Raw genomic sequence first — 16,570 nt, 5'->3', positions numbered from 1 at the left:
GACTGACTCATCGCAATAAAAATAGGTGCGACAGCGGATTAAATATGGTGGCGAGATAAAACTGGAAAGATGAAGTGTAAACTTTGTGTCGGTATGGAAGATAATGATTTTGCTTATTTTTTCGGTGCATGCATAAAAAATTAGCTGCGGCATTATTTTACTTCTTCCTGACTGCGCACCGTTATAAAAGACTGACAGAAAAAAATTTAAAAATTGAGGCGAAACACTGTGATCTACCAAACTCAGGGTTTTTTTTTGTTGACAATTTATGCTGGAGGTCAACCTCGCTTGGACTACGCGATGTTACGGAGCTTAGTCGACGAATGTACATTTGAGTGAGTCGGAAGATTTCGTGCTCTCGCCAATCACCAACGCCACCACATTGGCCGCTAGCGCCAATACTGGAACTTGTGGCTGGAATACCAATCAGGTTGAGGAGGTTCAGGCAGAGCATGCCTGAAGAGCATGGTACAGCTCAAGGTTTTTAAAGAACTTATCGGACGGGCGCGCAAGTAGTCGGGATCGCAGTAAGCAGGTTTCGCAAAAAAGCAAAGTCATCCAAGCGGGCGAAGGTGTTTTGAATGAATGTTTTTCGGTAAACAAGTGGTCAGCGTCTCTTTAGTGGCCTGTTTTGCAGAGATATATCTGTTTCGTATATTTTACCTACTGTTTATTATTGGCCAAGTAAGAGTTTTTTTTCTATATTTAGGCAAATGATTTCTGAAAAATTCGCGTTAACTTTATAGAAAATTCAGACTATTACGGATAATTCAGTTTAGCTCAACTTTGAAACAGATATAATATAACAATAATTTACATAACTAAGCAGAAGTATTTAGTGATGAACACGAAGAAAGTTACGTTTAACACATTTTTAATGATTTACAGTCCAAAGTATGCGAAGGAGTTTCTGCTTTATCAAATTATCAAAACATTGAAAAAAAAATCAGAGGATTCTTGAATTTTCGGATTTCATGTACTTCTTACTACTAGTAATTGAGTCGCGTTTTGGAATTATTTCAAAAGTCCGTATTTTGTACATTTTAATCGCATTGAAATGATATCTAACTATCTATCACCATCGGTGTCACAAATTTGTATTGCACGCTTGGCAAAATCGAGATTACTTTTTTTTGTAGAAATCGCTCATTGTCGAGCTCTTCTATGAGCTACCCAAAAAATAGGTAGAAAAAAATATTGATGCTATCAAAATTTTGGGTAAATAACCGATTCCTGAGATCTTAGTGGTTAGTAACTGAATCGTTATCTATTCAAACTTTGACTGGATCGTAAAAAATAGGTTGCGAGCATTGCCAAAGTTGCCATGACAACACTTTGGGCAATCTTACATTTATCTAAACATTGAGGTCATCGCTCGTTAGTCTGGTTTACGTAACACGCTAGTTATGTAAAAATTGCGGAAATGCTCTTTAGTTGGTTTTGGGTTTGTTTATGAAGTACCAATCCTAAGCTGCAAAATGAATGAAAACTCGGTATTTTGCTGCATATCGAGTAGATCTTGGAACTTGAAAAATCAATTGATTATTACTAAGAATATATTCAATTTGTTATAATCTTATCTTACGAAGCATTAAAGTGAATGGAAGTTTATCGACGCTTATTAACGAAGGGTCAACCAAATTATACTATTACTAAGTTCACTGGTTCACGATTACTGACCCGATATTTTTCGAAGGATTGTATGGGACATTGTAATCTTGAGTTTATCTTTGATCCAACTACACGCTCCTAGAACTTAGCTCATGATTTGCTTTCTGACTACTCAAATTCGTGAGGAAAAATATGTGAAAACTTGAGTATGGGTTTCAGTAAAATTTATTCAAGTTATGTGTTCTCATCAGTGCAGTTAAACTTCATTCAATTCAATTGAAACCGAATGTGAAACACACTGACGATCTCTCTATTGCAGTAAGCATTACACTCTGACACACACAACGTTCACTGACGTAACGAATGAGCAGCATTCAGTTCTTCAATCGATTCTCTTCAAAAGCTCAGTTTAACCACTTTGATATCTTGAAGTAACAAAATATCTCTTTCAATAGTGTGAGAGCGGCCTTAAAATGAGATTCATGTAAACATTCGAATTGGTTCAAGATAATAGATGAAAGGTAAACCAATGATAACTGAAATATCAATAACAAAATAAACATAAATTAATTGTTCCCTCATTCAGTTTTCATTTTTAATCATTTAGAACACATCTTAATACATTTCAAACAGTCGAAAACTATCGATTCAAACTTACTGGTGATAATCGAAAACTTAAATAAGAACCGCCATCCTCTATTTATAATTCTTGCCAAAGAGAGTATTGGTTATTGAGTTGATGTCTATGCCTATTCACAGGGACGGTAAGTTCCATGAAATATTGGGGGGGCACAAAAGATTATTACTAAAGATCATTGAACTTTGCAATATATAAAGCATTTTTATAAAGGAAACGGAGAGGTTAGAGCAAATAAAAAGTAACCAATTAAAAATCACGAACATTTTCCCTACTATTCCAGTAATAACCAATATTCGAAAGTGGTAAAGTATAGCATTTAGTAATTTAGTTAAGAAATATGAAGGATTACGGAGACCAACTAAGGGGATAACAGAAAAAAAGTGTTATATCATAAGATATCTCTATCAAATTTTCTAATATTTATTCCAGTTGTCAAAATATTGGGGGGGGGGGGGGCATGGTCCCTCCAATAAATCTTTTGGGGGGCAAAAAGTGCTTTGCCCCCCCATAGTTGCCGCGCCTGCCTATTCATTTTAACCTGTTCACTACCAACAGCGAAGACAATGAAACAGCTAGACTACTTGGCACTTGAAACTGAGCAAGCAAAACTTCAAATGAATTTGTATCGATATACTGACGTTCAGTGGCCATAAATTCAATTTTCATCTGATATTATTTTGTCGATCGATTGAAACTGAAATTCTATCGCACTGGTTCTCATACATTAGATTAAGCGTTGAGTTGTTGAACATTTGTGCGAAAATAATACCTTAAAGTCGTCATCTCAACCGTATTGTTAAGTGTGTTTCCATTCTAGGAACATTCTTATAGGTGATGCAAGAATAAATCGATTTTCATTACCGTTTCTAGATCCTGTTTTTAAAACTATCAACCATCAATCACTGATGATTTTATTAGCATTTTGTGGTTTCAATTATGCTAAGTGATAAGTCAAGCATAAGAGTTTCAAAATCGTTCAATGTTGACTACAAACACGAACAATTTTTATCATTTTTAAGCGCTCCCCATTTGAAATGACTCTATCTAGAGATTTCGTATATTTAAATTTGAGCGAAAGAGCATTTTTTTATTTTACGTTAATTTTGAATTAAACTCACTCAAATTTTAAAACATTTTTGAGTGAAAAAATTTAGAAATTTCTCAAATTTCGACAGGATTTTTCCAAGGATTCCTGAACGGTACAGCTTATTTCAAAAGAGCAGAATGTTTTATTTTTTTAATTTACTCTTCTTTTCGTCTTCAACTTGTCAGGGCATTACAGATTATGTTGAACTGTTATGCCACTTATGAATCGCTAAACGGACGTATTTGTACGAAACGTCAGTTAAAGTATTGCACTTCGGTGCAAAACAAAGTGTTCTGAAAGTAGCAGAAACTTTTTTTTAATTACCTACCACAATCCCTTACACCGAAGGGCATCAATTAGCAGCTCCCTGGTAGTGGACACAAATAATCTCAGCTTAAATAAATAATCTGGTAAAATACTACTAAAAGAAAGTCTATAATAACAATAAAACGCTGTGATGATTGTACTCGTCTGATTTGGAATTTGGTATTGAATGGCGAACATGGTAACTTGTGCGTCTTTAGTGCTGAGTCAAATTGTGATAAATTTTGTGTGAAATAGGTGGCTTTTTGCGAAAATTTTTTCGACTAAGCAAGTGACTAATTGTGCTTGAAACAGATAAGTAGAAAGTGTTTTGTAAATACTTCTATTTTGTGCTGTAAATTGTGTCAGTAATCGCCGTGCGGCGGTCGCTCAAACAAAGCGGCGTCGTACCGTGGTATATTGAATGCATTGTCTATTGTTTTTGCATGGTTCACTTTGCTTTGATTTCTCCCCCAGCTGTGTGTCGGGCCGGTTTGGTTTGTGCATGAATGATGGGTGAATGTGTGAAGTGTAAGGAAAAAATAACCATATCAGATATTAGAATAACATGTTCAGTTTGTGAGAATGGCTATCACCAGCGCTGTACTGGGCTTACGAGAGCCATGGCCGGTTGGGTTTCAGATACACCGGCGCTTTTGTTTAAATGTGCTGATTGTTTGGAAGGTGCCGCGGTGTCTAATATGATGCCAAAGGATGATGTTCTTTCGCTCATTAGTAATATGAAGAAGGAGATGGAGAAATTCAAATCCATCACTGATTCGTTTGCTGCTGTGCGGGAGAGTATCGAGGCACATATTAATATCGCGATAGAGAGTGGAATCGAGAGACTGATCAGATCTTCCAATGATGCTCTGGAGAGCAAAATGGCCTGTTTAGAAAACAGTGTGGCCAAAAAGTTGGAAGATTTGAAAAGTTTCGTGATTAAGAATAATCAGCGCAATGATAATGAATTGGTCGTAATGAAGAGAAAGAAAATTGTTGCAGATAGAAAGACTCATTCGGAGTCAGATGGAAATCCCAGACGCAAAAGAAAAATTATGTCTAATACTGATGATGAACCACATGATAAAAATGTTGATAATGATAGTAATGACGAAGTTTTTGATAAAAATAATAAAAAATCATACGCGGATGTTCTTTCTGGTAAATTAGCTAGAAATAGAACGAAAAGTAACAGAAAACGTGAGACTCGCTCGGTTATTATGATTAAACCTATTGAGTCTTCGCAAACAAGTGATGACACGAGACAATTTCTGAAGGGTAGGTTGGATCCAAGAACACATAAAATTAGTAATTTCAAAAATGGTAAAGATGGCTCGATTATTGTTGAGTGTGCAGCAGGAGAGGATATTCAGTCAGTGAAAGAAAACATTGAAAGCAATTTAGGTACTGAATACAATGCTGTTATACCCAAGCCCGGGAAACCTAAACTGAAAATAGTTGGGATGAGTGATCGATATTCCTCTGATGTATTTATTGACCTATTGAAAAGTCAAAATCAGGAAATTTCGATTGAAGATGTAAAAGTTGTTGCTGACTTTGAGAATCCACGCTTCAAATATAACAAATTCAGTGTTATAATTGAGGTTGATAAAAATACTTATTCTAGTTTGATGGCCGCCGGTAAGGTTTGCGTCGGCTGGGATAGGTGTTCGGTTTTCGAGTCGTTCAACGTATTGCGCTGTTTCAAGTGTGGTGAGTTTGATCACAAGAGCACCGAATGTTTAAACAGTGAAAATTGTTCCAAATGTAATTCCGCACATAGAACATCTGAGTGTTCTTCAACTGAATTCAAATGCGTTAATTGTCTGAAAATGAACAAAGAAAGGAAATTGAATTTAGACATTCACCATCCAGCATTTAGTAAGCAGTGTCCTGTATATCTGAGGTTGCTTGAAACGAAAAAGAACAACATTATGTCAATGGAATAGCAACTAATCGATGGGAGGCATTCAGATATTTTGTATTTGAACATAGCCGGTTTGTCTTCTAATTATGTCGCAATGCGTCATCTTATAGAGGATAGACATCCTTCATTAGTTTTGCTCTCAGAGACACATATTGTTGATTCTGACGCTTTCGATCAGTTCAGTGTTCCGGGTTACACTGTTGCTTTTTGTTTGTCCCATTCCAGGCACACGGGTGGAGTTGCAATTTACGCCAGAGAATCAATTAAATTCAGCATTCAATCAAACGAAGCAGTTGGAAATAATTGGTTCTTGGGTATATCAGTTGAAAGAGGCATGCAGATGGGAAATTATGGAGTCGTTTACCACTCTCCAAGTTCAAGCGACCGCCAGTTTCTGGAAATTCTAGAAAACTGGTGGGAGAATTTCGTCGATTTTGGTAAACTAAATATTATTACTGGAGATTTTAATATTGATTGGCTCAGTGATCAAGGTTCGAATCAATTGAAACAGTTAGCAGAATTCTTCAATTTGAGGCAAACTGTGAATGAATTTACAAGAATTTCGAGATACAGTAAAACATTGATAGATCACGTGTATTCCAATTTCGACGGTGTTTATTCAAATGCGGAATCCGATTGCAAGATTTCAGATCATGAAACAATTGCAATTTCCGTAACGAGTAGCTCTAGAAATGAGGAAGATACGGTGAAAATCAAGAGTTGGAAAAACTATTCAAAGCAAACCATATCTCGACTTGTATCAAGAAGCTTGGGTTGTACACAGTTGACTGGAAATTTGGATCACAGGGCATCTATTCTTACTGACATACTGAAAAAGTGTACTAATGAATTAGTAATTGAAAAGTATGTTAGTTTGAACAGCTCGAGTAGTTGGTACTCAATAGACCTCTTACGGTTAAAACGGGAGAGGGATAAACAGTACAAGAGATTCTGTAGAACTAACAATGATAGTCACTGGAGTAGATATACACAAGCACGAAATATTTATTCACGGGCACTGAAGAAGACTAGATTTGAATACATACAGAGGAGAATCGATCAAAATCAACAAAACAGTAGAGAGTTATGGAAAATTCTCAAACAGCTTATCAAGCCTACACATAGTGCATCGAAAAGTATAACTTTTGACGGTATAGAAGAACACACAGAACAAATTATATCTGAAAAGTTCAACAGTTATTTCATAAATAGTGTTCAGCAGATCAATCAAAGTATTGAATTGGTAGGTGAACCTGTTGAAATAACACAGCCGATGAATAACTATTGTAGACTTGATGAATTTCAACCAATCGCTTTTGAACAACTGAAAAATATTTGTTTTAATTTGGGAAAATCGACGGGTATTGACAATGTAAACTCAAAAGTGATACAGGATTGCTTTCATGTTATCGGACACGATCTACTGGATCTGGTAAATGAATCGTTGTACACGGGGCACGTGCCAAAAGTGTGGAAAGAATCTCTGGTTGTTCCTATCCCCAAGGTTACTGGAACGGATAAAGCCGAGGAGTACCGTCCCATTAACATGCTGCACACGCTGGAAAAAATTTTGGAACTTGTTGTTAAAGATCAGCTGATTAACTATTTGAACTCTAACAGTTTGCTAATACCGGAACAATCGGGATATCGTAAGGGTCACTCTTGTGAAACCGCTTTGAACCTAGTATTGGCAAAATGGAAGGAGAAAATCGAAGCCAAAGAGAGTATTTTTGCTGTGTTCTTGGATCTGAAGAGAGCCTTTGAAACAATTTCAAGACCTTTATTGTTGCAGACATTGCGGCGTTTTGGCATCGGGGGAATGGCACATGAATGGTTTGAAAACTATTTATGTGGTAGATCTCAAAAGACTGTTTTTAACGATGTAATGTCTAGTTCCCTCGGCAATTCACTTGGTGTGCCTCAGGGAAGTGTGTTAGGTCCTATTCTATTTATCATGTATATTAATGATATGAAGCGAGTCTTACGTTTCTGTGATATAAATTTGTTTGCTGATGATACTGTTCTGTTCATTACGGCTAGAGATTTCAATGAAGCTGTTGCACATTTAAACGAGGATCTAAGTTCGCTGGTTCGATGGTTAAAATTTAAGCAACTGAAACTAAACGTCGCGAAAACTAAATATATGGTTATTTCTTCTGTCAGCACCGGTCATGACGCCAATGTGGAAATTGATGGTGAAATTATTGATCGCGTTAGAGAAATGAAGTATCTTGGAGTCATAATTGATGAAAAGTTAACATTCAAATCTCATATCAATAACGTCATCAAGAAGATTGCCAAAAAATATGGTGTATTATGTCGTTTGAAAAATGACTTAACGACCCATAGTAAGATTCTTTTGTATAAAACAGTCATTTCACCACACATTGACTTTTGCCCATCCATTCTGTTTCTTGCTAATAACACACAAATCTTGAGATTACAGCGACTGCAAAATAAGATCATGCGATTAATTCTAAAATGTAGTAGATATACCTCCTCAGATTTTCTACTGAACGCATTACAATGGCTTTCAGTGAAACAGAGAATTTACTACTTAACCATGGTATTTATTTTCAAGATATTAAATGGCATGCTGCCTCGATATTTGTGTGATCGAGTTGAAAGAGGAACTGATTTGCATAGGTACAATACTAGAAACGCGTCTGATGCTAGAACACCAAGCTTTTTGTTAGCCAGATCGCAAAACTCATTGTTGTACAAGGGAATAAGTTTTTTCAATTCGATGCCAAGAGAGATCAAACGCGCGGCCTCATTGGTGGAGTTCAAAAAGTTATGTATTTCACACATAAAATCCGCTTTGTAAGCAAATATTTAGTTAGTTAGTTCAATTTTTTTAGATTTTTTATTTTTTTACGTATTACGAAGATTGTATTTTTTTTGTTTATATATATATTATTGTGAGACGTATTAAGTTACTATGTTCGGTATGATGATGATGGATTTTTAGTTTGTTTGAGAGTTGAAAATAATGAGCAGTCTACAAACGTTTGAGCCTCGCGCGCGAAGCAGGTAGTGACTATTTGGAAAGCGAACAGGACTGGCCGAAGAGCCTTAGCATTCAGTGTGTTAAGTTTGCTCTTGACCTTGATCGCAAGGTTGGATAATTATTTAAGGAATAGATTCGGGAAACTAATTGGGATCGACAGTTGTTGATGGAATTGGGCTTGGCTCTGCTCATCCGCAGTCTCGTTACTCCATCGTAGCTGATGTGTGTAGCGATGAACTGGTCCGGCGGGAAGGGCCAGGTGAATTACTGTCTGATACTGGTAAAGATATCGGGTTCGATTCCTGATGTGATCAAGGATCTTCCCGGGTTGGAAATTTTCTTGATTAACCCTGGATAGTAAATCCGAGATATTTGAATGTTATTTTGTGGTCAGTCGTTCTTTTGAAGAAGAATCTATACCTGCTAGATTAATCAGATCGTTTTCTTTTGTTTACTGGTTAAGATATGTGCAAAAATATTAATTATCATTTAGATAACTCGTTCTGCTCACACCTTTGTAGGGGTATGAGGTGGGACCATCATCATCATCATTTTTTTTTTTCATCATCATTACTAAAAATAAAGTGAAATCCCAGTTGAAAACTATTTCCTTTTAAAAGATCCTCAATAAAACAGACTAACAAAGATTCATACAAAAATACTTTACGTCTACTTTGTGGATCATGTTGAACTGTTGAACTGCATAATAGTTCATTATAAACTGTTATGCAATGAGGAGACGAAGACAAAATGCGAAGTAAATAAAAACATATTATGCAGCTTTAAAAGAATGCTTCTGCAATTTTGTCCTACTTCACTCAATTCACATTTTTAATCATAATCCTTTTTCATTCGACGAATCGCTATGGAGAAATTCCACGCCAAAACGTCCAGAAAAGGTAAAATTCTGGCTCGACCCCCTTGGCTATTTCATGAGACTTTACATGTGTGATCGGTATGGCAAATGAAGTATTTTTCACTGGTCTAGAGATTTTTTTCACTCAAGCCTAATTTATGAAAAGGGCGTATGTGTTTTTGGCCACATTATTTTCAAACAATTGTAACTAGAAATTTAGAGCTTCTACAAAAAAATCTGAAAAAAATCCGATTTTCCGTGAAATCGAAAATAAAATATATTTTTCAAAATTCTCAATTATTTTTTAACGATTTTTTTAAATTTTATATCACAGAAAAAGTTACGTTAAGTTACGATGGAATAAATGTATCTGAGTAATGAAATGTTATTCTACAAGTTACGTTCAACGAAAAAGCTCACAGGAAGCAACTTCCCAAATGCAGCCATTTTTTATGTCGTTTTCGTTTTTAAATTGCACTATACCGGTGTAGCGAAAGCTGCGCTGAAACCGTTCGTTTTTGCCAATTGCACTACACCAGTGCTACACTTTTTCTGCCCCGATACCACTGGTGTAGCACTCATCAAAAGTTTGGTGTAGCTCTGTGCAATGGAATCGTTTATTGTAGTCAATGGTTACTGTTTATGTTTTCGTCATTTTTGTTCGTTTATTCATGCCTCAGTGTAGCACTGCACCGGTGTAGTGCAAATCAAAAACGAAAACGCCATTAGATATATGAGATATGTGAATCCAGACTAATTTTCAAAAAAGGCGTATCCTCATGAAATATCCATTTTCTCGATTTATTTACTATGAAAAAAACACACATTGCAGGGTAAATTATGAAAAAAACGAATTCCCCGCAAAGGAAAAATTTCCTGCTGGAGTGCCATCTCTGCGGTAACTTTTTCGCAAATTTTTATTTCTAGATTGCTCCATCCGTCAGCCTTTTCCAATCAGTTTTCTCTTTGAAAACTGATATAAAACTTCGAAAACGTGAAAATAGGATGAGATTTCCAGAAAAAGATTATTCATACATACCACTATGGCTGGAATATATATTCTCTGCTTGTACAAAGTAGATATGTACTGGAGTAAAAATTCCCACTAATTGACCATTTTTGAAATAAAAACATAAGTTTTATATCATAGACAACAATCCCAACAACGATTGGAACTTCTATTTCAGTTGAAAATCATCTCCAAAATACAGATGTTTTCCAGATCGAATAATGATTAAATAATGTAATCATTTATTTACGACGACGAAATATCCAAATAACAATTCGAATGACTGTAGATCTTTTAATCTTTTAATCATAAATGTTATGGAATTGATTCATAATTAGCTACCTGTTCTATGGCAGTTATAATCAATGTTTCTTCTGGCATGTAATATAATTGTTTTTAAATTGTTTGCGAAGCTTTTTTTGAACCGATTGTAAACACTAACGATTTAGCAAATTTTTAGTCTTATTATTGTTTTTTTAAGTGTATTGCAACTAATTTAAAATAAAATAACTAGTGCTAGAATTTAAAAATGCTTAGTGTCAATATTGCTTTCAAACTTCCTTTTTAAAACATTATTGTCAATTCAATTCATTGGAAGAATTATGGAGCTCCACTGATAGGAAATTTTATGGATTTAAAATACAATAATGATATATTTACTATTTTTTAGCAATTCGTTTTAAGGAAAATTTCCTGGCCGCCATTTTGATGTTCTTCTATAGCATTTATGGACCACTAATAAGTTTCAAATTGGAAAACTAAAGAAATATTAATTCCTGCACAACTTTTAACGCAACGACACTGTTTCATACCAAAATTACTACGAATTCCAACAATTAATTTGCAAAAGCCGCATTTATTTTAAGGTGATTAGTTCTAATTATAACTTTTATTTATACATCCACGATAAAAAATGAAGCGCCAAGATTTTTCGTATTCAGAGAATGCCTCAAGGTCATAAATATTGTATTCTAGATTTTTTTGTGCTATGGAATCATTCAAAAAAACCAAATCACACACATAAATTCAAGGAAAAAATATCAAAATGACAGTTTTTAATCATTTTGAATAGATTTAACGCAGGTTTATGCTGATATTTTATTTTGGTTTATAAATTTTATGAAGCATGGTCCACTTGGTTGAAACATGATCTTATAGTGGTTTCCAGCAGGCGTTTGTGGAGTGTTTAAACTGTTTCAATGCTAGATTTATAATGTAACACTGAAGACTTCTTCAAGTATTTATTAATATTAAAAATAAATACCTAAAAATGATCTCCAATTTCCACTCTTACTTCATTTCCATGACTTAAATTTCTTCACTCAAAATCTTTAGTGAGCGTAAAACAATCATGGAACGTAGAATATCCCTACAGTGACCCTAATAATAGAAATAGAAACAGATACCATGATCAAGGGAAACATAAACGAATAAAAAGTTGTCGATTGCAATACTAAACAAGGCTTAGAAGAGACATTTTGAAATGAGATTTAGTCAATTAGGATATTAAAGCTTCTTATCGTCCAATCTGCCGCCATCATTCCTTCAACCAGAGTCTACAGCCGAAAATAACCGTCGAACATTCAGTTCCTCATGGCAACAGCTTTATTGCATTGATAACGACAAACCTTTTCTTTTATTATCGCATGATTATCTATCCTGAATGGAACAACACAACAAAAAGTTGTTCGGTCCCTTTCTCTTCGATCGACTGGATGAGTCATTTGTTGTTGGCAGTCTCTTTGTGCTTTGTGCTCTGCAGAAGAGGACGTGAACCTTGTTGTGAAGAGACACTTTCTTGAACGGGCCAAAGGACATGCTGAGCTCCGGCAGCTTCTAGCCCATGAGCCGAACGAGATTCGGTCAAACCCTTTCTTATCGGAAAACGTGTGCCTTTCGCATGATACAAACAAAAAGAAACAATGATCTGTTGAAAACAGAACACAGAGTACCTACCTCTTGCCCCAGCTGACCCATACCGTTGTAGCAGTCCACCATTGAGTACATGGGAAGGTTTCTCTCGAACGATGGCAGGCGAATGTTGGATCCGGCGGTAATCCTCAGAGTCAATCAGCAAAATAGATTGCGCTTTTTATCCACTGATTTACGTTCCACGGTCATAGATTCTATTCACTTTTAATTGAGGATGCCTACTTTATCATTACAAGTTGTTTTCAACCGTTCGCGTTCATTCACCTTCCACTAGAGTAGAGCGCGTGCATTCACAAACACACGCGGGATAATTTTGTTGTTTTCGCGAGTTTTTTTTTCTCCCTCGCCGTCGCGACTTAAATCACTCAATTACCAGCTCGTGGATAGAATCGGCAACGGGGCGGGGACTTTGTTTTCGTAAAGTTGCAGCAAACAATCTCGGCCAACTGCAAAACAGGAACGTAATAATAACCGGCTGCCTCCGATAAAGCCTGTGGACAGAAATAGACATACGAATATGATGTTACAATTGGGTTAGATAAACAATTTTCGCGATGACAAACCCCTTCACAACAGCGGTTTATTCATCACCCCGAAACCGGGGACTGGCGTTGACAGATAAATGTAAGTTGATAGTAGCGCACTAGTGTATAACCGACGACGTATAACTGTAGCGTATGATCTGTTCTTTATTCACACCAGAAAGAGAGCGGGCATGAGAAGGGGTTGGGTAAGTAATTAAGATAAACAACGTTGTTGTTGTTTTGCTGTGAATTTACCTACATTTTTAGATTATTTATTTGCTTAGATATGATCAACCAGAAATCCTTTCAGTCAACAACTCTGAAAAGCATATTTCATTCACCACGATCAAAGACAACTGATGTTTTTTACAGTCAAAAGTCTTATGGCGTTTTCGTTTTTAATTTGCAATACACCGGTGCAGTGCTACACTGAGGCATCAATAAACGAACACAAATGACGAAAACATAAACAGTAACCATTGACTACAATGAACGATTCCATTGCACAGAGCTACACCAAACTTTTGATGAGTGCTACACCAGTGGTATCGGTGCAGAAAAAGTGTAGCACTGGTGTAGTGCAATTGGTAAAAACGAACGGTTTCAGTGCAGTTTTCGCTACACCAGTGTAGTGCAATTTAAAAACGAAAACGACATTAGTCGGGATGATAAAAAAGAGAAAAAAAAACAAGCTGTTGTGATGAACCAAAAAAACATATCGAATCAAAGGCACCAGCCCCGAAGCTTCTGCGATCAAGGTCAATAACGATCGATTTAAAACTTTATGGTTTTTTTTATCAGCAATAAATCAATTTGAAATATTCCTAAACAAGAAAATACTTCTCGACGTAAATGGAGTGTCAAAAATTCGATTAAATAAAGCAAGTAGTTTGTTGTTTGTGCAGTTCAAGCAACAACACAGAACTTTTTCCTACGGACACGAAGCAAACAATAATGTTATAAGTGCTGAATATGAAAATTTCGATGTTAAGCGTACATCAATTTTGATTTATTAGAATGATACATGACCTTTACTTTAACCTTTTTTACGTAAAAAATGCACAAGAATATTTTCGAATTCCAGGGTAATTCCAATTGATGAACGATATCTGAAGCAATCGGCCCTCAGACGATATTGGTAATGAAAGCCAAGAAGCAATAAGTATATTTATTTAAACGCTACAACAAACTGATTGCTTCGTGTTTTAGAATAATTAATTTTAAAGACCGAAACGATCCAAAAATATGTCAAAAAGAGCAGAGATCTTCTCAATGTGAAGAAGAGCAACTGCATTTTCTTTCCTCGCACTGACAACAGCAACGAGAGTTCTTATCTTTTCTACATATACACCATTTTTATATAAAGTGTGCAAGAATCATGAGAGCGCATGTTATGATTGAACATTAGTATGTAAAACAAGAGTAACTAAACACATATAATTAATAACGAATCGTTTGAACAACAAAGATAAAAGGCCAAAGGGTCAAAACAATATGTAAATGTAAAGCGTTGATGTAACACACAAAAATAAGATTAATAAACAGATATGCAAAAAAAATTAAAACGTGTGTTTATTTTCTTTCACCTCTAGCACTGGATCACACCAAATTGATAGAGCAGGGCTCTAAAATTCTCTGAGGTGAACACAGATATTTTCATCGAAGCGTGCATGCCGGTGATCACTCTGGAGTACGGTTCGCATAAGAGAAGCATGGGGCACGCATATTTAGCGCAGTTTATCGTTGAAATTTAGTTTTTCCTTGTTGTGGAAAGATTTTCATAGTTTCACATAAGTTTTCGGTTATATCACTGAGCGTGTGAGAGTGACTAATGCTCGCTCGAACCAACTTCTTTCTATAAACAAGCACACACTCAAAGTCTATCAATTCGACACTGAGAATAAGTGCGCTTTCTTCTGTACGCGGTGGTCGCCGGCTGCTTCCTCAGTGTAGGCAAGAAACTTACACGCTGGCTTATCACTCTAGTGAAATGCTATCACTGAAAAGGAGTACATATTAATTAGTCAAACTTATTAAAAAATATATCATGTTTCCTCTTCAAGCTCAATTCGCACCGAATAAATTTCAGCTTATTTTCCAATGAATGCGCCAGTCTGCCTTGAGCTGAATCTCGCTGACAACTTTTTTCGTGTCTCCTTAGAATACCATCTTTGCTTGAATATGACCCCATATTTCTTAATCTGGCAAAGCTCTGACGTTTTAAAAGAATTCATGTCCTTGGACACGTTGTTCGCGGCATACCACTGTATGGCCTTCTTCTGTAATGGCAAGATGCCGAATCCAGCCAAAATAGAAAGACAAAAATGTGTCGCTTAATGGAAGGAAATAGATATTTTTTCATGTACTGCTTTACAGAAATTTCCTGGATGATGGTCCCAATCACGATGTAAATGTAACAGGAACAGATTACCTACCACACATGATATATTTTTGCTAACTTCGGTGGTATAATGTGTTCATCAACGTCATCTAAATCTTTGCCACCTTCCAGTTGCCGTGTAATATTGCTGACTAAAAAGCTGCTTAAAATCTGCTTCATCTGGAGCATCCTATGTCACGTAATCAAATTTCGTTGCTTCTCTTGAGCGTTGAAACGAATTAGTAGACATGTTGAAATCATTAAGATGAAAGAAATTGAAATAGATTAATGTTTGATCGGGTCAGGACCATTTCGCCGAAAGCCGTTTCGCCGAAAGCCATTACGCCGAAAGTTTATTTCGCCAAATGGGCCTCTTCGCCGAATCCCATTTCACCAAGAGCCATTTCGCCGAAAGGGTCATTTCGCCGAATCCTGCGATTGTCTTATTGTTGTTACTGAAATTGATTTAAAATAAATACAAATGAAAAATTATAGCGTTAACACCCATTTCGTTAACCCACAATTGTACTTCTTGAATAAAGATTGATTCATGAACCTCAGAATGGAGTTCCAGGGAAAATTTTTTGACTTTATTAGCTACAGAGCTTCAAAGCATTTGCCTCGATATTTTTCGTTTACTGAGTGAAAATGAAAAACTATCTAATGCGGCTTGGCCACATCGTTTTGATTCGTTTGCAGTCCGACTAAACTAAAGCAAAGAAACCAAACTTTAAGTAGACCGGACAAACGAGGCGGTTACAGGTTTGTTTGAGAAATGTGCCGTATGTGCCGCCGAGCTATCTTGACTTCGGTTATGTGGTTGCGCCACATCAATTATCCAAGAGAAAAAAATAATTATATGATGTGTTCGAAATTACCCTTGCGGCGAAATGATCGTTTTGGCTAAATGACCCTCTCGGTGAAATGATCTATTTGGCGATACGACTTTCGGCGAATTGGTGTTCGGCGAAATGACCCGCTCCCGTTTGATCGTTACACCCTTTAATGCTATCAAAGGGGGTATCAAAACTATTTGAATTAGATGACGAGATTATCGTGATTGGTTAGACTACTAGAAAAAGCACAGAAATATTGCAACATTAGTGGTTTCGCAACATTTTACTAGAATGAATTCGTCTTCGGTACTGAAAACATTTGACTAGAATTGAATTTCACTCGACAATTTAAAGTTCGTTGTAAAATTTGTGTTTCATAGTATCAATTTGTAATTTCAAATAAGTTGTTGGTGATAAGTTGTAACAAATTTACTTGTCATAGTTCATTTTCA

The 16,570-nt window shown here is 36.0% G+C and overlaps 1 protein-coding gene across 6 annotated transcripts in view; it reads right to left on the bottom strand.

Annotated features, from left to right (window-relative positions):
- The window catches only part of LOC131439151 (sestrin homolog), a 119,225-nt gene that overhangs the window by 87,897 nt on the left and 14,758 nt on the right, over nucleotides 1-16,570 (bottom strand). For 5 of the 6 annotated variants that reach the window (XM_058609835.1, XM_058609837.1, XM_058609838.1 and 2 more), the window contains exon 2: nucleotides 12,403-12,869. The exons of the other annotated variant lie outside the window; for it this stretch is intronic. In XM_058609835.1, the coding sequence (XP_058465818.1) occupies nucleotides 12,403-12,453 (51 nt within the window). In that variant the 5' untranslated portion in view covers nucleotides 12,454-12,869. The remainder of the gene's footprint in view (nucleotides 1-12,402; nucleotides 12,870-16,570) is intronic. 6 annotated transcript variants of the gene reach the window in all.

This window comes from Malaya genurostris, chromosome 3 (genome assembly GCF_030247185.1).
Source record: "Malaya genurostris strain Urasoe2022 chromosome 3, Malgen_1.1, whole genome shotgun sequence".
Lineage (NCBI taxonomy): Eukaryota > Metazoa > Arthropoda > Insecta > Diptera > Culicidae > Malaya > Malaya genurostris.
The sequence above is the reverse complement of the archived record's forward strand: the minus strand, read 5'-3'. Positions and strand labels throughout refer to the sequence as shown.